Raw genomic sequence first — 27,970 nt, forward strand, 5'->3', positions numbered from 1 at the left:
ATTTTACCGGTTCTGAACAAACTAACACTAATCTAATGGTGGAATATTAGATAAACCTTGGTTCGCAGTCCGCAGAGTTAGCTGTTCACTTTTAGGAACTCGTTTATTATTTTTTTTTTCACCGAAGGACGCGACCACGCGGTATCGCCGCAGCTGTGTGCAAGTGCGTTGTAAATATTGTGATGATGATAAATAGTACAACGATTATTGTATATTATATACTATTATTGTCGTTAATTAAAAAAATACATGTTGTACTACACGTTGGTTATGGCGCACAGATGGTGTTGGCGACAGTCGAACAGTGTGGCACAAGTCAAGTCAGTGTGTAAAGAAAACCGGTGAAATAAAGTCGTGTGCACATAATAATAATAATAATAATAAAAACATCCATCAGCTGTCCGTTTTGTACTATAAAATTCAATACTATCAAAGGTAAACACAACGGTTTATCAACAGCGTTACATAATATAATATTATCATTTATCATTATTTTTATTATTGTAATAAAAGTGCAGTATAGGCGACGACCGGGTAGGCGCGCTTGTCGATTGATCCGAACCGATAACGTTATTATAGCAAGAATTGTGATTTTCCATCGTCTGAAAAAAAAAGCCAACTCAAATTAATTATAGAAATCATTCGACACATTTCGAGCGGACGTTCTTCGGTCAGTAGCTGCACAGGTATAAGACTTAGGAAAAAAAACAGAAACCGAAAATACACAAACTTTGTCGAATACTACACATTTTTTTACCGGTAAGTTAAAAAGAAAAATATTATCACTTATTTCGTTGTAAATTATTATTATTTAACGGCCACAGAGTTGTAACAATGTCATAACAACATGTCTAAGCAATGTCAATAAAAACCACTTAACAATTGTTAACGAAATAGGTTTTAAAAAATAATTTCTGTTTATAGTAGGTTTGAGTACATTTTGCACTTCAATACATGTTTTCCAAGTTAGACCTTAGTAAATATATATTATATTATCCGACCTTCTATTCTATTTAAAACCATTATATAATAACATGTCTAAAACCGATGATCGAGGAGATAATGTTTTCATGCGCTGCCGCCGTGCGCTCAGATTTATTACAAACTATATATTTGGATTTTAAATAATTCGTCGCTATTTCTATTGGTTTAAACACTTTTTAGGTGTTTTTACTTGGTCAAATGTGTCGTTAAGTGATGTTTCAAATTTTAATTTCACTTACCTATTGGAAACTGTTGATTTTTAAGGGGTTTTAATTAGGCAATTTTCTAATCACATTCGGACACTGTATGGCGTAAGTTGATTTAATATAATGTTTCGGTAAAGCATTATTTTTTTTTTAAACAGTTTTTCTTTTAATTGAATAGTGAGAAAATCGCTCCCTAAATAAATATGTGTTGATAAATTTCGTATTAGGTGTTCCTTCGCATAATTGGATCGATTCAAAACGACTTGTATTATTCACTATGACCCAAAATTCGGACCATTTCTATTTCACTTATAATGGCAATTATAACACATCTTATTTTTTAAATAAAAACCAAAAATATAGAATAATTGTTTAAATAAAGTTTTTAGTAATTAGCATTAATATTATTTGCATACGGAATTGTAAAACTAAAACTACAAAAATATCACTGATGAAAAGTGGCAAGGTTTTTCTTTTTAGGTTAATTGGATAATAATTGTGAATATTGTTACGCAGTATGTTGTGTATTAAAAAAAAAAAGGTTTTATCGCATAACCACCTTTTTTTTATAGGGTAAAAAAATATAATTCATTTGTCGGGTTAAGAAAACTTATTCGGTTTTTTTTATAGTTTAGTAGAATAATGCAGTTTTTCATTTTTATCCAGGCCAAGTTTCATAAAATATTTAGCATTTGACCACTGGATACCACATTATATTTTATAATATGAATGTTTAAGTAATTGATGCCACAACTTGATAGCTAATTAACTTGATGTATGTTTTGCCACCTGCTGTTAATAATTGTTTTTTTTTTGTAGTTTTATTTGTAAAATATATATTTATCAAATCAAAAACGAAATAGAACTATTAACTGTACGCACAGATAATTATTATCAATCATATTATTTATTATAGCGTTTTACTATTTTTTTTCCTTCAGATTTTAGTAATAAGAATTTTATAAATGTGTATGTGTAGAATACGTTATACTTGTTAGTTACTACTAGAGGTACAAAAACCGTTACACTAGATAAGAGGTTTTTATTGGTAGATACTTGAAATTATTTAGGCATTATTTTTATTCATATTTCATTTTTTTTCCAGACTTAGTAGCATCTATATATATATATATATATATATATATATATTAATCCGGATATTGATGGGTTTACCCTTAGTTATCAGCTATCGCTTATGACTACACTTTCTTTACATTGCGTATGGTGCATTTAAAACTTAATTTATTAGACTGCCAGCAAAAAAAAAAAGTATCATAAACATATTTTCTACGGTAGTGACCGTTTCTGTTGACATTATGACATTTCTTATTTTATTATGTACCCGGACAATAACGGCGAGTGCAACGGGATTTACTCGGGTGTTTCTTCTCACATATTCATCACTAGACATTTCTTAAAGGCTTTTACGCGAAATGACTTTCTTTGCCTTTTCGCCCTTTTTTCCCGACCAACTATCCAACGGTGTCTAACGCTGTTCTTTGCGCTGCTGACCTCTTTTTCCGTTTTCGTCGAAAAGCAGTGGTGTTAGTAGTTTTACACTCAAAGTAAAACGACATTGACGTTTCCCGATAAGTATCGCGTTGCCGGATAATTAACAACGACGTTTCAAGTCACTATAACTGATTACAGGGCTGTCGTTGGACGGGGGGGGGGGGACGAGGCAGCGGGGCTCATGTCATTTAAAAATGTATGATGGAATCGCAAGCAAACAAAATTAAGAAAAATATTTTTTTCCAATACTCGTCTAAACTTTTTTTTATTTAAATTTTGAAATTACTGAAATAATATGAACATTTTAGAACTATGACGAAAACATTTGTTTTGAGTGTCCAATTCTATAAAAATGTCGCCCCACTCAATTAAAAAATATTTAATATGGCGGTGAAATATAAAAATTGGTGGAAAATTAGGAGTCTCATTTTAGGTCCACTGGTCATTTAGAGGGGGTCACTATGAATTTTATGGGAAAAGGTAAAGGGCCTCGCATTCATAATTTGCTCCGTCGTGGCGCCGGGACTGACTGCTTAGAAAGGACTTGCTTATTCGTTTTGACTCGGAAACGGTTAAGGTACAATGTACATTAACTATAACTATGTAGTAGTGAATATATACACTTCAAGAAAATTAAAAAACAAGTTAGTAATTCAAAATAGTTATTGTCACGCAGCTGCTATACTCTATGGTGAACGTTCAACAAAATGTGTAGGCATTATCACTAAAATTAATTAAAACGGAATTGTGGCCATTCTTTAAATGTCAAACTTATATAAAAGACGGTGAATTTGATTAAAACACATTCCTCAGAGGCAATCCGTTAATTGGTTTTGGGGTATAGTGAAATTCTTAACGTCATAATGTTATGTTTTTCAAATTGGAAACGTTCTGACGGGTGAGAAATTGTTCTGTCCGAATTTTAAGTCTTGCAGTCCCTCGTTATTTAAACTATTCTCAAGACTTCAACTGTGTTCGCTTTTTCCAAAACAATTTAATATACTATCCCTTGTGTCCCGACGTTATTGCGACGTACATGTATACTATGAGTTTCAGTTATTAATTATTATCCCGGGCCTCCCACACGAATTTTCCGGTAATATTATTACCATAAATAGTAGAAAAGTCACGCGCGGTTTGTCAGTATATATATAAAAAAAATATGAATTACATGTTTTCACATCTATCAAAAAATTGTATTAATCCATATTATTATGCCGTAGGTCTGATCTCGTTCGATAAAAATTGGAATTTGGTATATTGTGTGTTCACACTTTTCATGGATGTCTGACTAATTAGGGGACCGTTTAAACGTTGACCTTTGCTTTCCAACTTTTCAAAATGTTTTTGAGTAAAACACAAGTTAGACACAAATTATAGCCGAGCCCTTTTAATAATCCGTAATGCGTTTACACTGAAGATTAAAATGTGTTTACTAACGCGTCATTAGACCGACGCGAAGTAGCCAAATTAATCGTACCAACCCACATTGAGGTCCCGCACCGAATTCTTATAACTCGGTCATTGAAGCCGGTTGGCGTCACTTGTCAAATATATGTAACGTACACAACAAACTACATAATACGCTCGTTATAGAGAAGTCGCAGCGGTTAATTAAATTTAATTTAGTAAGAATAGCACAGCTCGACGAATTCAAACTGTCATTGTCCAAATAGGACATGTTATCGTGTCGTTATCAAGGCCGTGCAGTGTACACGACATAGCTCGAGAATAATACTGTCTAACCTATTTTTCAGATCCTACAAAACTATTTTCGGTCTCTTTTATAACGTAGGCGACCCTTCGAACCTTCGTATTATCCAAGTAAGGACCCTCTCTTGCCGCCCTCCCCCCCTGAAAAAAAAATACGAGAGTTTGAGGGTTTCAAAGGGTCTGAACTTCTCTCATTCCGGTCGAGTGCGCTTAGCACCTTCATAGTCGTTTTCCGTACCCAAGTTACACGGGTGGTAGAGGGGGCTTATAATATTGTCTGGTTGTGTTTAGTGGGTCGTTTCGGAAGTGTTCTTTGTGGTCGGTGGTCGACGTTACGCTTCCCCGGATGGATAGGTGGTAGTTTTGGCGAGTTGCAAGTTGAACAAAGTAGTCGAACAACGCACAGCCGCATTGTTGGGTGGTGGTAACAGGTAACAACTATACAACGGTGCGCATATTTTGCCAACCGGTTGTCCACGACGATGATAGATGGCGCCTGTTAATATTATATTGATTCTTATTTTTATTTGATCGCGGTCCGTCGCCTTCGGCTGGTCGACAAACAATAGTGCAGGGTGTGCTCCGTGTAATATTTTCGGTAGTCTTCGTGTTCACCCCAAGGCAACCCTGGTCTGTTGTTATCGTAGGTCAAGTCCGGCGTGGCATTTTTTTTTTTTTGGTGGTTTTGTTTACACCGATGCCACCGTCGTCTACACGTTTGCCGTTTCCAGTCAGTTTAACGTCGGTAGTCGAATTTTTGTACAAGCCATCAAAACAGGCCAGTTGTTGTCGTGTCCTGAAAAGCTATTACCAGACCGCCGCCACCGTCGAGGAAGCTACAGGTCGTTTTTTATTAATGCATTCATAGCAGAACCGCGCTTAACATATAATTTATAGTGTTATTTTGTTGTTGTCGCTAAAAATTTGTTCGATAACAGTTTTCTCATAGTTGTCTGCACCAAACGATTTGACTGAACAATTGCTTTTATTCTGTGCTTCTTGTTTTCTTTGCACTTGAAGCTTTTTGCACGTCTGTGTAACGTCGAGCGAGCGCATCAATTTTTAGTCGCCTCCGGGGAGTTATTTCCGGTGTTTATTTTTTACCTTCCAACCTCAAACCTTTTTGGTCTCGTTCGTTTTAGATTTGCCGTCAAGTCGAAACCGTCTTACACAATCGAATAAATATATATATGTATATAACGTTTCCCGTTCGACCGACAGCTGTCTTTCGGTAAAGTCAGTTTTTCATAAAATTAAAACTTTTCCCCGTTATCGTTATACAGGTTGCCTATAGCCTTTTTTAATTCAGACGAAAACCGTTTAATCCGGTCGTTATTAAGTACAACCCCGTTTGGATTTGGTCACGGGCCATTTATCGCCTGTAAGTGATTGTGTACGTGCAATACGGTAACTTCGTTGGTAAAAAAAAGAAAACTATTAAGTATAGGCCATTTTTTCAAAGATATTACTCTTTTACGTTTATAGCGATTTAGTAAAGGTATATTTGTTGGTAGTGCACTTTTATAAGTACAGTAAAGCGGAGACTTTGCGAGTAATTCATTTTTTTATTAGATTATCATAGCGTCCAATTTTAACGGTTCTCAAAATGTGCATTCATTATTATTGGTCGTTATTTATGGTACGGTCCTATTCGCTCGTAGAAGATTAACACTTTAGTTGAACTTAAAAAACAGTTTTATACAACGTACATGAAGATTTTGTTGTTTTTTCGTTATAACTATTGTCAATTTTTAAGGATTAAAAAATTAAAAATATAATGCTAAAATGCACTATTAAATTATTATCATTGCTCACTATTTCTCTGGTAATTAGTTTTTATTACATACATAGTAACTTTTAACAGCTTTTTTTTGCTAATGAGAGGTAGTGATTTTGAGCAGAGATAAGAATAATATTTTATTACTTTGTGTATTCTTTAATATTTTTTTGTCTATTGTCAATTTTTGAGAACAAAATCTAAAATTTGACATCGGCTGTTGTTCTTCTTATTTTCCCGAAACGTCTGAAACTTTTCGTTGATTACAAAACATAATTGGGGACGGTTTGGGAAATGACTAGTTTTACGACTAAAATACCAGACGCGTGTGTCGTTCTTTTAACGCGGAAATCCGCAGAGGGGGGGGGAAACAATTACTTATCAACTCCTGTGAACGTGATCCGATGATGTAACCCTTATCGACCGAACCGCCGATGTCTACAAGTTTACAGGCTAAGTGATTTCGGTACCGTAGAAGTGTATGAATACCGTATAATGTACATGAACCCGTGGGTAGGCGGATGACCATGTGGCGGGAGGGGGGGGGCGCTGTCTACAAAAAGGTCCGAACTCGCCAAAGGGTATTAAATTACCCAAAGGAATTCGCCTAGCTCGGTTGTGTAGTCGCACTCCTCTCGCGCCATTCCGAATCCTTTGTTTCACGCCGGTTGACAAGCCCTGGGTTCATTGTTATACACCGAAAACGTCCTGCGGGTTCTATCGCACGCTTCTCCCGTTCGGTAGTTTCCATTTACCAACTCTTACCCCACCCTCACTGCCCCCTCACATTTCTTTTACCTGGTTGTCCCCTTGCGATTGGCCCCGGGAGAGAGACGAAACGCCTTGGAGCGAGCAATAATTTTTACCGTAGCTGTCCGTGGTTGCCCGCGGTTAGGTTTACCCGGCGACACAAAGGCAAGTATACAACGACACAAATTGGCCGTTACAAAGGCGCGGGGTGTGTTTCTTATTCTTATTATTTTGGTTTTTTTTTTTTAATTTGTGCGCAAAACGCTTACCCAATGAGCTCGGGGACGGATTTATTATGCAGTACCATACGGTCGTAAAACGATTTCTCGGGCGACGTCGGGATGATGGTCCCACCGCACCCGGAAGACACCGAGCCGAAGCAAGAAAAGCTCGACTGTCTCTCTCGCTCTCTCTCTCTCTCTTTCTCCCTCTCTCCCAATGGGAACCGATAGAAGTTTATAATTCCTGTGCCGTTTGCCATTGAACAACAAAAGCAGTCGATAATTATTGTTTTTTGCGTTTGACTAACTCGGGAAACTTGAAAAAACTAATCCAAATTCTTTCGATTTGAAAAAAGATTCTCAAAGATAAAACATGACACTTGAACATTTTTCTACTGGTAAACATATTCGATCATGGATGTGTCTTATCTTTTTAACAACTGCTTAAATTTCTTAATTCTGACATCATAATTAGGAGCTTCTTAAAAAGATGATTAGGCGTAAGGTTTCGAGTAACTAAACGGACAAGTCTTAACTTAATTAAAATTTCCTTTCTTATTGAAATGCAAAAAAAAAAATAACAATTTACGAGGAAGTACTTCTATGAACCTATTTTTAAGGAGACACCGTATGTATCATGTGCCGTTTGTATATTGTGTACCTACTCTACACACTATGACATTATCTGTTTTTAATACGGTCGATGCATTTTTTAATGGCAATATAATGGTTCAAATGTGTAATTAAAATTTAATTTATTTGCTCTTAATTGGATATTACTGGTACGGCTAATTTATCGTAGAAAGTAATAGAATACTATTAATAAAAAAACGCAGCTGTGAATTCTGCGTGCTTCTTTTACAAACCCGTTTAGTAGGTATAATTTTTTGGCAAACGATTGATAATTTTTAAAATTGCACTGAATGGGGGTGATTTTAAAACCGTATGAAAATACCAAGTATAAACTTCAAAGAAGTTTTCGAACTATTCGTTAAATATATTTTGTTCAGCAGCGAGTTGTGGTGTTTATTTTGCTTTCATAATTTCTACACGGTTTTATATTCAACGGCTCGGGAAAATCATTGAAAAAATTATGTACAACGGACTTTGGACAGGTATTATTTTGCCACGTGGCAAATAGCAATAACAACACCGACAAAATATTTTTCCGGGTCAAGTATATTTTATTCGAGCAACGCAAATAGAACAAAGTTGATTTTGTAGCAAAGTTTTATAAACGTATACAGTTTATACTAAATAATTCAATCGTATAACTTATTATAGGAATTGTGCTTATTCGAAATGGCGTTCGCTCGGTTTTCTTCTCAATGTACAAGTCGGATTATCATAATTTAGTGTAGTTGTATTTTACAATAAATACATTATTTAAGATCTCATATTGTTTAATTATGGAATATCCAAAAAAAGCTCGATCTCGGCGATATCGCAATGCAGTTTTAAAACGTCGGATTATCCGAGTGTGAGGTTTTTAACCTTTTCAGCGATCTGCACCCTAAAGGATAGAAAAGGCTCGGTGCAATGATGCTACAAAACGGAGCGGTTGCTAACCCGAGGCGATGGCAAATATTGTTTTAGGCGACGCTCGGTGTGAAGGGTTCACCTTGAAAAATACCTGCAGCGAGACCGACCGTGGTGTCGTCCGTCCTCTTTCCGTGCCGGCCAAACTTTCAGTGGGTATAAAATACGCCAACAATATTACATATATATTTATATATATATATGTATGTATTTATTTATGTGTAGGTGTGTATATTCAACCGCTCGTCGTGCTTAAGCCTTATGTAAATGCGCGTTGAACCCCGACCGCCAAACACTTAACAACTCTCGAAGTTTCCAAGTAGATAGGAAAAAAAAAGTCTTCTCGTTTTCGCGTTTTGCCTGCAGCATATAGATGCTTGTCGAATTCCACACGTTTACACACATGCATGTGGGTTATATAGCTTATGGTCGGTGCCTCGGGGCGCACCGAAAAATCAATACCCCTCCCCCCCATTTATGTTTGAGAAAAAATTGTCGTGACGCAGCAAAAAAAAAAAAAAATCGATGCTAAAAAAAAAACGCAGTGTATCTATTTCTCGACAAACAATTGTATATTATATTCTTCTATCTTGGTCCGATGCTGATTCGGTGTACATATAGCTAAGGTTCCCCTATCTAGAAACGCCCTACTTATGTCTGAAGGGATTCGGACCCAGAAATCATGATCCGAGTTTCCTTACATTAGTCTGATCCGATTCGACTAGTTAATCAGGTCCATTTCATATGTTCCTTTATCTATACTGTTTCCTGATCAGACCTAGAGTAGTGACGGCGTTACATTTTCAACGGCAACCGGATCCAATTCAGACTTCAAATAAGACACCGTATTTAAATAGGTTTAATTTTTTTTTAACGGCTATGGCAAATTTGATTGCTGTTACTTTTACCTACGAATACAGCAGCAACCTGTGTACGCTTTTTCGACGATACGGTTCTGTGTGAAAATAATTTTTGTCGGTCCATTGCAATCGACCGAATAAACGGTTTTTTTTGTTGAAAATATTGCGTTTTAAAATATGCTCTACGATTTTTTACACATGGCGGGGTTGGAACGCGCGCGAGGTAACGTTTATGTACTGTATATTTTATTTTCATTTTCACATTTTTTCAGGTAAATTTAAACGCGTCGCCACTCGAAAGGCTTAGTATTACTATTATGACGGAGTCGGGCTGTGATTTATATATACCTTTGAGTGGCGGGTACATATACATACAGTATATGCATTATTATTATTATTTTTTTTTTTTTAAAGTGGATTTATATCACGGCGCAAAGCCATCGCGCTCTCGGTTACAAGTGTGTGCGTTAGGCGGATGTTGACGGCGCATATTTTTGCATAATAACGTATACACCGAATCCGCCCCTGGAGGGAAAATGGCACTTGAACGGTTCAAGTCGAAAACCAAGCGAACCGAATTATAAAAGAACGAAACGTTCTCGCCCATAACAACCGTACTAATTATTCATTCGGGGCTTGTGGTGCGGTTTCAGCATGGTTTTACTCGATATAGAAAAATGTAGGTATAACAATCTAAAAAAATATCTGGAATAAAAATTAGCGTAGCCCAGACCTAGTGTTAAACGATTAAAACAAAATTCGCGGTTTTTGATCTCATTTCTAAGGTTACCGTTCAATAATATCAAAAAGCGAAAAATTATTAATTAAAATGATAAATAAACGTTTGGTTAAAAAAAAATATACATATATATATATATTTGAAATATTGATAAATCAATTTTTGATGTACACACTTCGCTTGTGATTACTATAAGAATTGAGTGGTTTAAATAATTTACTTTAAAAAAAACAAACGGTTATTGCGCGCTGTGAGATTGGAAGCTGTTGTATATATTATTTATAGTATTTTGCGCGTTAATTATTGTAGTAATACTTTTTGAATAACGTCAATACGGATTGCACATATTCATTGAAAGTAAATAACCTACCAAACCCTAAAGCCCCGCAACAAGCACGGGCCTCTATGGGATTAACTTTATTTACTTTGGATCATGATCGTTCTTGGTCATTTATATATATAGCCTTAGATGTGCTCTTAAGCTCGAATTGACGAGCCATTGACGACTAAACCGTTTGTGTTTCGCAGAATTTACCAAACGCCCGTATGGCACATGCAACCATTTACTAACCTAACATATATATATATATATCGTCAAACGTTATGTGGGTACTCTGATTGGATTAGTAACGGACAGGCCGGGTATACAATAAGCTAAACCTTAAATACATTTCTAAAGTCAATTATAGATCTATACGATTAAATAAAGGGTAGGTACCTATTTTATATAAAATAAAATGCGACCTACGCAAAAACTAGCGACTATTCGCCGCCTATTATACACTATCTCATACAACCTAAAAATTGTATGATAAAAAAAAAAAATAATAACAGCTAAAAAGTGTTTATGTCTTGTCGATGTGCACGTTGTCCGTTGTGCACGTGATGTTAATAAAAATTGTTATAATAATTGACCCGTAAACCTGCTACGTGTTCATACGAACTTGTGTACTTTATAATGTCTTTTTATGTGGAATGCCGAATCGGAAGCCATACAACTTAACGTTACTTGAACATAGCTTATAACCTTTGAATAGACATTATTGTATTATATATTTGAATACTGCAAAAAGAAAATCAAGGTTGTACGTAATCATAGGTATTCGGCGCACCCGACATCTAGGAAATCCGAACCCTTTGACAAATCCTTTTTAATTTCCTGTTCTTACATTTTCAATGCTTTTATCACGACAATGTTAAATGCTATAAATAAAAAAAAATATATATATATATTTTATTTTTTATTTTTATTTCCCATTATTATAATAAGTTCTGGAATAACGTGCCGCCGCTGTAGTGTACTCCCGAAAGGTATTTTATAATCATGTACGCTGTAGGTTTTATTTCGTGTTTTTGTGTTACAACACAATAGATTATAACCGTTTTTATTTTAATAATACAATATTATGGTATTTTGGTCCCATAACGCATTATTACAAAGATGAAACCCAATTAACAAAGACAGATAAATATGTACAATCTACTCAGTTCGGACATGACATATTATTTTTTTAAGAGTTATAACTAGAAACTAAATTTTTAACACTCGGAGGATACTTCAGTATAGTTAAATTAAATGGTAATCGTGTATAGCTTATCAATTATTACTAACAACTGGTATACATACGAATTGCATTTTTTAACAATACTTAAGTGCTTAAACTTGCCTATGACGAATTTATCGACATTGAAGGCGGGCTGCTCAAAAGAACAACAATTGAAAGTTTTTCTGGACTTAAATATTTAAAGTCACTCTAACGCGATACGGAGAGATCAAGTGATTAGGATACGTTATCAGATATCCGAGGGGCGGATAAAAACACCATTAGTGCTTGTCCGTCTACCCGGCCCAATAGAATGCACGTCTAAATGATATTGTAACTTATCCTGAGCTCGTCGTTAAGCCGGCACATACAAGTTTGGATCCAAAACGCGGGATCTGACTTAGATGTATAATTTTGTTTTATTTTCTTATTCGGAAATTCTCACACGGAAATCGTTCGAATCAAAACCTTAACAGTCGTGCTGTACGACATACTGTTATTGTATTTTTTTACCAAGTCTGGAACATAAAGCCTATTGTATATTCTTACTCGCGTGTAAATATATTATGTATATATATATAGAATATTAGTCGCCTAGGAAAACGTTCATAACGCTTCTAGTGCTGTTGTAACAAACACTCAAACAAATGCCAACGAGTAGTTAGCCGGATAAAGTAAGCGAAGAAGCGGCTTATTGCTGGCTGTTGTTGTTTTTTCTTTTGCTGCTGTTTAAAGCAATTGAACTGTATGCCGTTGACGACGTCAAAAGAAATAAAAAATTTTACAGTCGTGTTACTCTTGAAAACATTTTCCTGTATGCCTCGAGATGTATAATAAGACTTTTATTATTTTTTTCCTCGCATAGTATAAAATTACATTTTACTCAATACAATATGCATTTTTTTTTTAATATCACATTTAACGTCTACGACGGCAAACGGAATATAGGAACAGGTTTTAGTAAAAGTCTAGTAGGGGGTTAGGTACCGTTCGCTTATAGCTAGCCCATTTAAGTATATGGTTATAAAAGTATATTTAAAAATTACCGTTTACCAAAAACTTGGTTGTTTCGATGTTTTGTTCACCGGTTGTGTTAGATAATACTCCAATGATAAATACAAATTATATACTTTAGTGTGTTAACAGAAACTAAAATCTGACGCTTGTTTTGTACGCCGTTGGTTGATAGTGATTCCGTGTGGAACTTATCATTTTTAAAGAAACATTAATTAATATAAACTATCGTTCATCTCGAATATTCTAGTAGTTTCTTAATACAAATGAGTTGAACGAATTATTTATAGCCGACGCGATCTGAACAATTAAAAACATAAGTTAGTGCATGGTCGTGTTTTTCATATCATTGCTCTATGTCCGAAGCACATTATCACCGAACCTTTTTAAAAGACAATGCGGTTTTAATTGTTAAAAAAAAAAGTCAGCGCCGTACAATTTTATACTATTTTAACGGTTATATTATATTTCAATAACGTTGATTGTACAATTGTACGTTTTGTTTATTTCTACACGTTAATATTATTTTCAACTTTGCGCGCCAAAGCTGCACCGACTATTCGAAATTACAAAAATTTGGAAATAAATACTTTAATATTTGAGTGTTATAGTATGATTGTAACTAATTCGATAGAATGGTAAAATACACCAAAAAACAAAAAAAACAACTACAAACATATATTTTGAGTCTATGTCGCACATGCGGGTTATGCGAGCGTTTATGATTTTTTTTTTTTTTTTTAACTTTTTTCCTTTATCGAGACAAAATTATCTTTTTCTCATAGTTTGTTCACGTAGCGCGTGCAGACGAGAATCAGCCAAGGGGAAAACTGAGATTAAAGTCTACGCCTTCTCCCTTCCCCTCGAAATTGAGCATAATATTCCGGACACAACTTCACAATTTGCATAATCAGTCACGGTACACTAGTTTGTAATTTTCGTTTATTCGCCGCTGCAGCCGACTCCTTCAGCGTCTTATCCTTGTTCTTTGGCCATTGGAACCTTTGCGATTTTATTTCACCCCGGCGGCATGCGAAGATAGAAACAGACGAGAACAATCACCGCCGTTGTTTCTATATGAATTATTTCACTTTGTTGTCGCCGCCATCCGTACAAAAATATAGAATATACATCATTGCTGAATTTTTACATTATATATTATTGGTTAAAAAGCAACTACTCAAATAATGGTCTCCAAACAATGTTCTGCTTATCCTACTTATTTGCGTTTCTTCATTTTTAATGGTTCTAAAGTTAAATTTAATAATAGTTTTCGTATCCATACCAAGTCGGCTGTTGTTGTTGTATGCCTTTTGACACGTGTGCTTTTTTTAGTTTAACATATTTAATTAAGCACACATTTTTAAGTACATACGTTTTACATAGCGTACACCGTTCAGTCGTACGAAAATTAAAAACACCCAATAACTCGAGGAAGCTGTTCGGCGTAAGTATATTTTATATTATTATGCACATTTGAGAATTTTTTTTTGTAATTTTTCCTTAACGATTATCAAATTAATTTATACATATTGTTATACTCACTACTATTCTAAGAGCATTAAGGGTGCAAATTTAAAACTAACAAGTCGAATGATGTTTGTTTTGGTATCTTTTTTCTGCGAGTATTCCATTTGTCTGATCAAAAATATGACATTGATAGATAATTGTATCAATATGTAACCTATCAAAGTATGCTTATGTATAATTGTATGATAAAAATGTCTTAAAATAGATTCAGGATGAAGGATCAAATTTTTGGCCATCGTAACTGTACAACATATTTTTTAAAAATGTAACTAATTAAAATTTCTGGGATGTTTTAATAATGACTAATTTTTACCATTATAATCCGATCGTTTCTCTTAATTAATTTACATTTTTTTATAGTAGGTTTTGTCCTATGATGCGTTTTTTATTTTGTTCACCCTTAAAGGCCTTGGTTATTTTTTTGAAGGGTAAAATTTAAGCAATATTTAAAGATTAAAATTGTTTTATCAAATATCGTAAACTTAATTTCTGGTTAATTTATATCAGTTTCGGAGTGTACATTTTTTGTTATAAAACTTTGTACATCATTTTATGTTCAAGCTATTATGGCTGTGGAAATACATATACTTTAATGATATAGAAATGACACCTATTTGAGTGATGGAAATTAAATTAATTATTATTTTTGCTTGATTTTAATGAGCAAAAACGCTAAAAAAATAACGTTTTGATATTCGAAGTCTCCTCTCTGAGACAAAAAAAAATCTATTGAAATTCGATCACTCTATGGGCGGTTGTTAAATAATAACATTTTTTTGGTTCGTTCGTGAGTCAATGGTTATGTTTTACTTGTTATATTAATATGTATAGGCGTTCAGTACGCGTATTAGCGTTTGTGGGATTTGGCTTTTGGCGGTTATTCTCGAACAGCAGACTTGCGGTAGAATTTCCAAAACTTGTTCCGTTTTACTTTTGCGTTTGTTCGCGGCTACACGGAGGCCCCGTGTACAATAATAATGATTACGTTTGGAATTTAAGACAGAAACTTCACTTTTGGAAAGTTGCTTACGTTTACGTTCCGTTAACAACAACTCGCCGCTATGTGTGTACAATAACACACACTCACAAATATTCTTAACGAATTATTACAAAAGTTTTAAGTTCGCCCCACGCTTACCTAGTCGTTTAATTTCGGAATACGGCTGCCATATTATACTACCTTTGGGCACACATACTTGGAACGCTTTTCCGTTATAAAATATCGAATTCCACGACACCTAGGTTCCGCCAAAATCTTTTAACACTCGAGAACAACAGCCCCCCCTCCCTCCCCCTCTCAAATATAGTATTTTACTTGTCTGCAGACGTAAGAATTTAATTTCGCGTCACTGGTTTACACACACGACAACAAACTGTAGTATTTGGTTCGTGAGTAAGTTTGGCAAGCAGCAACAGAACAGTACCGTTTCAATTTTGCTTCGCGGCGCATGTTATTATCTTTTACCGTTGGTCCGTTCCGTGTCCCTAAACAAATCCGTCCAAGTGTCTCGACTCTTAAGAAAACAATTTATGGGTTAAAAACAAAAAAAACAGAAAATGTTTTTACATAAATCGAAAAAAAAAGAAATAAATTTTCGGACTACCTTAGTACATTATACATTATTTGCGAGTCAAGTAAAATAAAATAAATATATATATATATATATATACAACAAAATAAACTGCGTTTCAATTACTATGAAAATTCGGTACCTACCGCTGAAATTAAAAGAAGATGCCGTTCGTTTGTTTTGACGTTGTGTACAGGCGAGAAAGAGGGAAGGGGGTAAGTTATCGTTCCCAGGGGCCCCGCCGGAAAGTTTCTGATTTTGTATAGTGACTCTAACGGGGAAAATTCGGCGAACAAAGTCGTTTTTCGAAGACCGGTGGTACATAACACCATTTGACCGTGGTCGGTGGTGGTATACAGGGTGCATCAGTTGCACGCAACGGCTGCAGTTTTGTGGTTTTTTATTTATGTAATATTTTTTAATATTATGAAATGTCTAAATAGTTACATTTTCCAAAACACTTTTGACTTTCGAAACTTAAACTGTAACATACGTGTATTTAAGTTACTTTTAAAATTAAGAATAAATTGTTGAACATTTCGACCGGTTTTGGATGATTACTTTTAATGTCGTTTGAGTTAAAAATTTAAGAAGATTGGAGCGTGTAGTATTACATTTATCTGCGCGCGTTACTCGACCGTACTCTATTCCCGCCGTCCTAAATGTTTGACTTTAAAAGTAATTATCCATAACTGGTGTTCGACAAATTTTCAGCAAATTAACTAAAAAGTTAATAAATAAAAGTTAATAATAATAAAGATATCGTTAATTAAATATAAACTAGAGTGTCTGCATTAAAGGAAAAACTACAAAATTGCATTTATTTAAGAGAAAATGAGTGTCTTAAGTGATCACCCGTATACGGAGAGGAGAGAAAATAAAAAATATAGATAGATATATTCCCGAAGCCGATAAAATAATAGAAACAAGGGGAAACGACCTTTGTTTATGTATGTATGTATACCGCCTCTGTTTTTTTAGGTTGTGTCCTCTCTCTCTGAGGACGAACGACTTTAATTGAGCGTATCACCGCGGCCGTTACCGCTTACCGCCTGGGACACATCGGGACCGTGGACTTAGGTGTTTTATTATAATATTTGTAGAAGTGCGGAGACACGGCCCTGGGAATTGCCATGCGAACCGTTTCGACCGGTCGAGTAATTGGCCTTTTACAAAGGCGAACGGGATTCCTTTGAAGGGGAAACGCGCGAGGGTCATAATAATAATAATATGAATGCAAGCCGGACCCGAACAACCGGGTAAACAAGCCCGGCACCACCCATATATATATACATATATTCGAAAATAGTGTTTAGGTAGCACGACCTTAGCGAGTGAACCGTATATGCGCGCGACGGTAATTAAATAATATTTATCCACAAGTTCAAATGAACACATTGACTCGCACGTATGGCTCGTAATCAAAATTCCTTTGTCCATCATACCTACCCTTGGAGCTTTTCGTTTTATAACGATGATGTCTTGTGGAACGCCAAATGAATTAAACCGAATGCACTTGTACTTGATTCTTGCATCGAGTATGGATATTGGCTGATACACGGGGAAAATTACATAGTTTTTCCAACCAAAATAATAAATTTTTAGTTGGAATAACTAAATAAATAGTTGGCCCAACTAAACATTTAGTTGGCCGAACTAAGTGTATAGTTCCATTTACTAATAATGTAGTAATAATTTAGATTTAATAAAATTTAGTTGGCCTAATTTAACAATATAACTATTTTAACTAGAAATGTATTGTGTCTTTTTACTAACCATAGTTTTAGTTGGATCAACTATGTATTTTATTTTGTATACTCGTAAAAAATTGTTCTAACAAAATGTATTTTTCCTGACGGTTAAGAACTTAATAAGTAATCGGTACTTGTTTTGTCGATGAGGTTGTCAATCTGATACTTGATACTTGTACTAGTATTTGATGCTTGTAAATGTGTACCCATAAAAATTGTTGATACATAAGTATCGTTGACACATGCCCATATTTGTCGATAGGTAGTGCAAATATTTGTTAAAAATTAAAAAAAAAAAACTTACTATCAAATCTGTCTTTAAAATAGCCTTTTTGTGGGGTTGTGGTTTTTGTTCGCCGTAAAAAAAATTATTAAACCATTTAATTAACTCTAGACAAATTTCCTTAGAACGACGGTTTGTTTTATACTTGATAATAATTATTTAGCAAGAAATTGAAACGACTTTGACCATTTCTCATAAAGTTATATGAAATGTGAAAACTGAGTCTTAAAATAAAAAAGCTGTTCTGAGTATTATTCCTGGTTGCAGAGAAAGAGGAATCTTTTTAAACTTTTAACTTTTTCAAAGAACCAGTTCGATTGCTGGTAGACATGATAAATGTAGATACCAAAGAAAAACAATAAAAAAACACATTTTGGAAAATACGATAGATTTCCAGTTACACATCGTAGCTAAAAGGTCAATTGTTGATATCATTAATAGATTCTGAATAATTATAAACAATAATCAATTTTTGATAACCAAAAATTCCATATTATTATGATTGAATTTGAAAAAAAATGTGTGTGACTTTAGAAAATAATAAGGACCAAATAAATGGTATAATTTTGGCTCGATTTAAGTGAAATTATACTCTTACAATGCATATTATTGGTATTAATTAATTATTATCCGTTGTTTGATAAAGCATAAATAAAGTAAAACTAATGTAACTGGAGATAAGCTTTTATTTGGCAGACATAGCCCGACCCAAAGTTGTATGAAATAAAATTAATTTCACTGATTAAATAAACTTTTCTCGATACTACCGTTTGCAACGGTCCAGCGAACTAAGTCGACCGTCGTTATTACTGTACCATAAAAATAATATCCGTCGTTAATTTTTATCTACAATCGCACCGACATAATGTACAAGTGATTTGATAAAAAAAAAATCCCCTCTCCACCAATTCCACGTCAGAGCTTTTTAATACAGCCGCGCCGGTCTGCGCTAACCATTAAGTAGACGGGTTTAGCGGATTACAGCAATAATACTGTAGCTAAAGAAAAAAATAAAACTAAAGAGTCATTTTAAATTGTGAAATTTCAAAACCGCGTATCTAAATATTGATTCAGAAACCAAAAGGGAGGTTTTAGTCGCCCGGACTACCGACTAAATGCATTGCAACGATTAACATACATGTATAAATATAATAGGTTAGGTTTTAACGGGTCGCTCGGATCGTTAAACTCAATAATAACGGTACATATTATAGTATTTTGGCATTGGCAATTATAGGTTTGTTGATAATTTTTCAACGACGTAGAACGTAGTTGGGCCCACATTCATGTCGTATAATGATCGTTATGGCTTGGTGCGTCACTGCTTTAAATGTTTAATCGTACCCCAGCGGCACATTGTCGATTTTCAGATTATATTAGAAATATAAGACAGTAGAAACTTTTCGCCGGTTCGAGACCGTCTAAAAAGCGCTAGTCTTTTCTGGAAAGTAAAGAAGAAAACTTTTCTGCGACTTTTAAATTCGTACACCGGATGATATAGCCGCCGAATGATTGATTTCATCACCAAACACACACACACACATGCAGTTCGGTTCTGTGATTCGTTATATTTTTCCATTTACCGTTTCTACCACACAATATTGATGGCAATTTTCTTTCGTTCAACTTTATACGAATTGCTTGACATATGTTTTTTAGTTTGCTTATATCAATATATTATACAGTATTGCGGTAATAGACGTCGGTACAATTGAACAGGACCCGATTTAGACATTTTCAAGGCTAAGGCAACATTTTTTTTTGGGGAGGGGTATGGAGGTCCCAACTCATAAATAAAATAAATACCTCTCCAAAAACTACATGTTTCATGCGATTTACATGTTGTTTTTTAGTTTATAAATAATACGTTCTCGATTGTTTTTTATGCAAATGTATTTTTTTTAAAAAATATTTCACAAAAAAAAGAAAAATAGTTTGTGGTATAAAGAGTGTGTAATAAGCTCCCTTAATTCGGATGCCTATCTTGCCTAATGGGAAATATGACCCTAAGTATACAAATAAGCTAAACCGCGCATTTGTTGTTTGGATTTTGTGGTGCCACTAGAACTTTTTTTGGATGCTAGCTGTCGAAACTGTCTAAATACGTCTACCGAAAAGTTTGATTACTAAAACTTCAAGTCAGTTAGAAAGTGCGGCAAAATGTTGTTGGAAATAAAACACATTTTAACTATAAACGACCAAATAATAGACCGTTAACCGCGTTTTACTTTTTATATACTTTGGTAATTGAACTGTTCGATTCGACCTCAATTATTGAGTATTTATTTTAATTAAACAATAAGTGTTATCTCGGAGAACGATTATATTACATTATTATTCGATTAAATACAATTGTATTCACGTTCGTCGGATATCGGTTTACCGGTCAAAACAAATATTGGGTATTGTTATGCAAACGACATAGCGTTAGTTAAGTGCTCAAAAACTCCATTACATATGATGTATACTATTTTACTGTGTTAGCATACAGCGAGGGCGAGAGGTCACAGATATTATGTTATTTTTTTATTTGGTAATTAAAAATATTTAATAACGTAGAAACCACGTTTTTTTTTATTGCTGAAATATAATAGTATGTTTTGTTACTCGTAGTTAAGAGAACGTTACACATCCAATTCTCAACGTTAAAACATACCTACACAGAATGCGTTTTACTCGTTCCATGATGATGATTTTAGAGCAAAACACCTATAAAAAAAAATGAAAGATGACAATATTTTAAAGGCGATGTCATATCCTTTTTTATGATAAAACTAATATTTAGCATTTAAAATCATATTTTTTTACTTTGATAAAATAATCTTCTTTCATGTTGTTATTTTCAAAATTGCATATGACATCATCTCCAAAATTTTTTTTGTGTTTCGATTTCATAATAAGTGTTTTTGCTCTAAAAAAAAATGGAATTAGTGAAATGAATTTTACTTAACAATATGTTTAAATAAAAAACATTTAAAATCGCTGACAAAGATGTTGTGATACTCCGAAGAATAAATTAACTACCAATGAAGAGTTGTAATTACTACACTGATAATTAAACACTACAGTTTAAGCTTTAAATTAATATTTTGCGAAAAATTGCCTATACCTAACTCCAAACTTAACTAATAGGAGATATCACGTCCTCTAAACGTAAGTTGTAGATGTAACCAAAAAATTGTTTGAGTGGCTGAATAGTTTACAGTTGTCAGTTTATAGTTAACAGTATGAATGATGGTTAGTAAAACATTTTTTGGTTAAATTTGAATGCATTCTATTGTTTGTACGTTATAAAGATGTACTTTTAGTCGGGGTTAAGCTTTGTTTATAAAATAGTATGATTAAAAAACAACAACCAAGCTGAAAATTTAGTGCTTACGTGAATAGGTTTCTATTGTGAATCGAATTTCTTGGTACTGCTTTCGACCATCTCTTAGATTCGGTGATTTTCATGTAGAAATGAAACCGTTCTACCATGAAATAGCCTGTTGTATAAAAGAGGGAGAGAGTGATTCTAAAGAGTCTTGAGTGTGTCGTAATTTTCAAAAATAAATCTTAAAGTATTCTTATACAGCACAAAAAACAATATAATAACATAATCGATTGAATATTAAACAATTATTATTACGTTTTTTTTTCTGTCCAGAATTTTCGAATATGCGATTTAGACTTGTCGTGGTTCTACATAATACAATATTTTTATTACTATATAATATAATTTCAATAAGAAATGTAATTATTTGATTGAAAAATTTCTATGAAAATATAAACGTATTATTAAAAACAAAATAATAATTAATATTTTAATAAAACCCTTTAATTGATCAATTAATATTTTTTTTTTAAATTATAACCGAATATTGTTTTAATATTACCAAAGTTCAATGTACATTCGGCAACACGTTTAATCACTTTAAAATAGTATACAACATACAAATGATCATTATGACTAATAAGTAATAACTATTAAATATAATATTAATTAAACGTATCATTCCAGTGGCCATCGATATCAATTATCTATTTTTAACGGTTTCTAAATAAACGTAAAATAATGAAATCATATGCATGAACAGTACAAGAATCGCTATTATAAATACTATTCAAGAATGAATCATAATTTTTTACGAAAATGAATTTTTAGTGGCATAACATACTGTGGAGCGAGACGAATAAGTTTTTTCATCAAAAAGAACAATTATTCAACGCGCTTATGTCTAGAAAATGTGCTTTCACACGTATCGTTTACGAGGGGAAATAAGTGTTTTATTATATTTAGTTGTAATTAGATTTAAATTATGATAACATGTGTGATGTGTCAATTTAACAAAGGAAATAAGTCCACCAGCTGTGAGTGGCACAAAATAAGTATCTAAAAACCTGAACAAAAGTATCAAATGTTTCTACTGGAAAAAATAAAGAGTTTCAGATTTTTTATGACGTTTGTGTTTAGGATAAAACGGGCTTTTTGTGTTTTCCCAACGTTTTCGATTTTTCGACTTGCTCGCTTTCTTCAACAAGCGATTCGCATGTGTGTATTGTATTTTTCTATACAATTTTCAATTATAAAACGGTACTATTTAATTAAAAACTACATGTTTAAAACTTTTTTAATGACTTAACAAACGTTGGTGTATAATTATTATGCACGTCGTACAGTGCTGAAAAAATAGACATTGGACTTTATGTTGAAAACATGACATTATTGTACCAGATTTAATCTAAAAATAATATATTGTTTCGAAATAATTATGAAGTCTGCAGTGCTAAAAAAAACAGTACTTTAATATTGTAATTATTTTTTCACCCCTCTCCTTTTCATTATTATTATTTTTCGAGATTACCACTCAACGGCTATTATAGACATTCAAAACGTTATGTGCCGATTATATTCGATGTTGTAATCCGCTATAGAGAAAAACACTGTACAGCAATCTAACCAAAAATGTACGACCATCTGTAGTATATAATATGTTACTTATCAATTATTATAATTAGATAAATATTATTTTAATAATTTTCTGATTGTCTGAATTGCAAGTGTGTTACATATTTTTAATTTAATTATACATCAAATATGTTTTAATAAAATAAATAAACTTAACATTTCCATGTAGCCTTTTAATTTTCGTTTTTTGTATAATAGCTCGGTATACAAGCAATTTGTTTCAAGTACAAAAAAACCGCGATTGATTTTTACTCTTTAGATGGTTTCAGAGTAGTTATAGAGTTACAACACCTAATAGTGAATTGAAATAATAAGAAATTTTCGAGAGCAATACGTTGGCGGGAGGTTTTTTTTGAACAAAAGGAGTGATTTGTTTTTGTCAAACGACTTTTTTGCTCGATTAAAATTTCACAAAACCGCCAACTCACCGAAAACCAACGCAATTCTTTTGATATTTTTTAAAGTGTATTTTTTATTTAAATTTAAATTTAGATAGCTATTTATGATGTTTTTTTTAATTAGAAATTATGTTTTGTGATTTTTAACTTAAACGCGACAGCAATTTACTGAAATAAAGTAACTTTTTTCTGGCACGATTGTGTTCATGACCGTTAACGTAGTTTGTGGAATATACAGTGTGGGCGACGAGGATTTAACGTGGTGAAAATCAAAGGGACACAAGATATTTGTATGAAATTTGGGGGGATTATATAAATATGCAAACGGCATTCAGTTGTGAGCATAATAATATAACGACCGGGCGGGCACCCTTCTAATTATCCGATTATAGCGGTCGTCTCTTTAGGAGGCTTTAATATAAACGCTGTGTTAGATAATAATTATAATAGTTGTTACGTTTTCATTTTACTGTTATTATAACTGTAATCATTATAGTACCTAATATTTGTTTTGGTAGTCACAACCGCACAAAGACAAATGTTTTGGAATTTAATCGTCTTAGCTTTTATACTATAGAACTTCTATTTGGTACTCATTGACAAAAAACCGTGTGATAGCCAATTTTAGCCTTAATTATCTACCTATGCTGCGAAACATTTTAATTGAATTAAAAAATTAAAAAACTGTTAGTTATTTAACGACTGGTGATCATGTAATAGTTAGTTTGGAACTATAACTCATGTAAAATATTAACTGATGTAAAATTATACAATTCGGTGAAGAAGCGGGCTTAATCGTATTACAGTAGTAAAAGTTAAGTAACGATATGTTATGCTTGTAGGTAACATTAATGTTAAATAATAGCTGTTTTTATTAAATTAATTTAATCTCGCCGAAAAAATAACACTGTAGTTCTTGGTCGAACACGGTCAACCTAAAAAATTTTTTGCTTAAAGATTTTTTTCCCGAATCGCTCTTTGTTGGTATAAAAAAAAAGTATTTTTCTAGTTTACACGTCACTAAAGGTTTTTCGTTTGGCGATAAAAAACGCGAAAAAATATATACTTAAAAATTATTTTCTTTAAGAACTGTGCGTGTCACTCTGTCTATTACCTACAGCTGTTTGCTTTAAGTTACTCGGCGATGAGTCCCCGAGGAAAACAAATATGGAATTCTTCTTGAAAATTTAATAGCGCTTTATCAGTTATTTTATAAAACGGCTTTGCCAAAGAGTATCGATAAAACTCGCCAAGTATAAGTGCGCGTAAAGTTCGATGGAATTTATAATAAAAGGAAATGTGTACTTACAATTAAAACTGTTTGCACAAGAGTCATCATAGTATATACGTGTATACACACAACTCGAGTTGGCTCTAACTTTTGGCTGTTTGTAATAACTGAAGGGAAAATATTGCACAAACATAACATGCCTATAGATTTTACAAGCGATATTTCCAACGTTAAAATTCAAACATACAACTCGGTTTAAAGTATGTTAAACACTTGAGCATTTTTTAATTGAAGTATCAGTTTTGTTGTTGAGTAACTTAGCGACTTCCACTCGAGTATAAGAGGCGATTAGGTAAAACTGTCTTTGTTCTCACCGATCGGGGCTTAGACGATTTAGATTTGACATTTTTTGATAAAACTATGATCAGATGTTTTGTCGTTGAAAAAAAATTGAACTATTTTTAATTGATACGGTTGTTTGTATAAAACTAAAATTATTTTTTTGGTTTTTGCTATCAAAATGTGGTAAATTTGTGAAAATAATAAATTGTGCACATTATTTTTGTTTTTAGAATCCAAGATCAACACGTCAAAAGTAGCACAATGTTAAGCTCTATCTGTAAAGTAACAACAGCACTAAGCAGTCGGTGTATGGTAAGAACTCTATCTAGAGGAATGTCACAGAAACGCTCGTGTATGGAAGACTATTTCAAGGGCAAGCGCATCGTAGTCACTGGGGCCAGTGCCGGTAAGTACATTTTTATAAATAGATTGTATAAAATTGAATATTTTTAACTGAAAATTTGTCTTTGTACTTAATTCAACAATTCCCTAAGTACCTGTGTTGATACATAGTTTTAGGTATATTTGAAAACTTTTAGATTCTATTTTATAATTTAAATAAAAAAAATCAATTTCTTGTAATTAAATAAATCTAGTTTGAAAAGTATGTTACGATATTAAAAAACCTTTTTTTTGCATAATAAAAACAAAAATAAAAAATCCTTTAAAAATAAAAAAGGCTGAATCCACCCACAGGTTGAAAAGTGAAATTATGTTTACATATTAAGTATTTTCCTAACAGGCAATAGTTCTATTTAATCGGTATCCCGGTGGCCTAGTCCAACCCTGAGTGAACGTCATCGTGTAAAGCTCACGCACAATACCATAAATAAGAAATCGGCATAATAACTATTATTAAATATAACGTGATACTTAATTCTATTTATATACCATGTAGATAGTGTCATTACACATTGAACTTGTTAATGTTTTAGAAATGGAATACAATAGTACTGTACTCGTGTTTCAAACAAATGTATGCAAAGTTTACTTTAGAAACGATTATTGTCCCCAAATATAATCGATTACAATGTTGCAATGTACTTTCAAAAATGTGTATTGAGTATACAAAAATATATATATATTAAAAACCATGCGTAACGGGATGTTTTCAGGAATGGGCAAAGTGATTGCTAATAGGCTGGTGGAATTAGAGTCGCACGTTTTCGCTGTTGGAAGAGATCCCGAAAATTTACCTACAGCCGGTCCTAACGTCACTCATCTTGTCGTTGATGTCGGAGACTGGGACTCGGCTTACAAGATTGTGTCGGGAATCGGGCCTGTACACGGGTTGGTGAATAACGCTGGTGTGGCGCACATCGAGTCATTCTTGGACATGACACAACACGGCTGGGACGAGTAAGAGTTGCTCGATACCGTTTTGATTAAAATATAAAAAGCATACTTATTCATTTGTGTATTATACGATTTACTTTAGCACGCTCAACGTAAACGCTAGAGGAATGATCCGAATAAGCCAGGCAGTGGTAAAAAACATGGTTGCTGGAGGCATCAAAGGATCCATCGTGAACATATCGTCCACTATCTCGGAAGTAAGTTAAAAACCCTAGTTAAGTCCAAACTATAGTACAGTATAAATCAAGACGTACATACTGAACCAGCATAGTAAAAAATTAACATAGCGGTTCAGGTGCACTGTCGAACGCTTCGATGCGAATCTGTAGACAGTAAGAACAGTACAGTACAAACCAAATACATTCTAAACTAAGTGCAGTAAGACATTTCTTAAGTTGGCACCAGTATTCACAGATTCGCAGTGTAGTGTTTTCTTCAAAGTGCTTTCATTACTACCTCCTGTGAATTCCAGCAAAAAAACTTGGTATGCTAAAGAAATAGTGCTTGAAATTGTGATTTGTGAGAGGAGAGGACTTGATTGGTAAAATAATAATTTTATAATTACCAGACTACAACATTTGTTTGTATTGGCATTATGGACTCTAATATTGCGTTTTGGGTAATTTTCAGAGGGCAATTCCAGATCACGTTTCATACTGTTCGTCCAAAGGCGCCGTTAATCAAATAACGAGAACTATGGCTATCGAGCTGGGACCGAAGGGCATAAGAACCAATAACGTCAACCCTACGGTGGTGCTTACCAAAATGGGAATGAAAGCTTGGTCCGACCCAAAAAAATCTGAACCCATTATGAGCAGAATACCGATGGGTAGATTTGCCGGTATGTTCACAAAAAAAACCGTCAGAGTTAAATGCATTGTGTCTAGTTTAGTATTCTAATAATAGGACGCTACCTACCCATTTATTAAGGAAAAAAGTATAGGCAATTTTTCCCAAAAATCTTAAAATATAGCTTAAACTATGTAGTGTATACTTAATTCAACTAAGCTATCATAATAGTTTTGCGCGAATCAAATCCTAAGTGTGTTGGGATTATTGTAAAATCACCGAAATTTCACAGTAAATTGTGGACAACTATATCAGCTGTGCTTTTTTTTAGTTTCGATAACTGGATCCACTAATTTGTATTAATTTAAATTGAAAAATATCAACAAAAAAATCTTAACTTAACGAATTAAAGAACACCTACATATTAATGGATTTATCAAAAAATTACCTAGTTTAAGCACGGGTAACATTTTATCTCATATTTTCCTATGAAAATTTGGTGAATTTAGTACTACCACAGGCACCACAGTATATGCTTTCCCACTAACCCAGTTTCATACTATAAATTATTGATGGGTAGCGTCCTGTGTGTAGGAATGATAGATTCTATGGTCAATTATAACATTTTGCTTTTGTTGATGATGTCAAATAATAGATTTTTTTCCCTATAGAGCCCGATGACATAGCTGACGCAGTGATATTTTTGTTAAGCGACTACGCGAAAATGGTAAACGGCCTCAATCTGTACGTCGACGGTGGTTATATGACTGGATGAGTTCTTCAATTATTGATCTCAATTAGATTCATATTAAATCATTAAAAATAGGTACTGCAAAATATAATTATATTATTACATTATAACATAATGTTTAACAGCTATAACAATGCAAAAATAAATGTTTGTATTTTTTA

The 27,970-nt window shown here is 33.5% G+C and overlaps 1 protein-coding gene across 3 annotated transcripts; it reads left to right on the plus strand.

Moving 5' to 3' along the window:
- The first annotated feature begins 330 nt into the window (after positions 1-330).
- LOC126834797 (L-xylulose reductase-like) lies at positions 331-27,970 on the plus strand. Of its 3 annotated transcripts, XM_050566973.1 has the most exons (7): positions 331-435; positions 514-759; positions 25,144-25,319; positions 26,029-26,272; positions 26,352-26,466; positions 26,900-27,110; positions 27,730-27,970. In XM_050566973.1, the coding sequence occupies exons 3-7, from the start codon at positions 25,175-25,177 to the stop codon at positions 27,831-27,833; spliced, it is 819 nt and encodes a 272-aa protein (XP_050422930.1). In that variant the 5' UTR covers positions 331-435; positions 514-759; positions 25,144-25,174; the 3' UTR covers positions 27,834-27,970. The 3 variants fall into 3 exon arrangements, with proteins under 3 accessions (XP_050422930.1, XP_050422929.1, XP_050422931.1); XM_050566972.1 differs by having other exon boundaries at positions 342-759; XM_050566974.1 differs by lacking the exons at positions 331-435; positions 514-759 and adding an exon at positions 14,288-14,306.

This window comes from Adelges cooleyi, unplaced genomic scaffold (genome assembly GCF_023614345.1).
Source record: "Adelges cooleyi isolate 19-005CV unplaced genomic scaffold, UGA_ACOO_1.1 ACOO_flye_CR_arks_rails_tigmint_CR_PRNA_21, whole genome shotgun sequence".
Taxonomy (NCBI): Eukaryota; Metazoa; Arthropoda; class Insecta; order Hemiptera; family Adelgidae; genus Adelges; species Adelges cooleyi.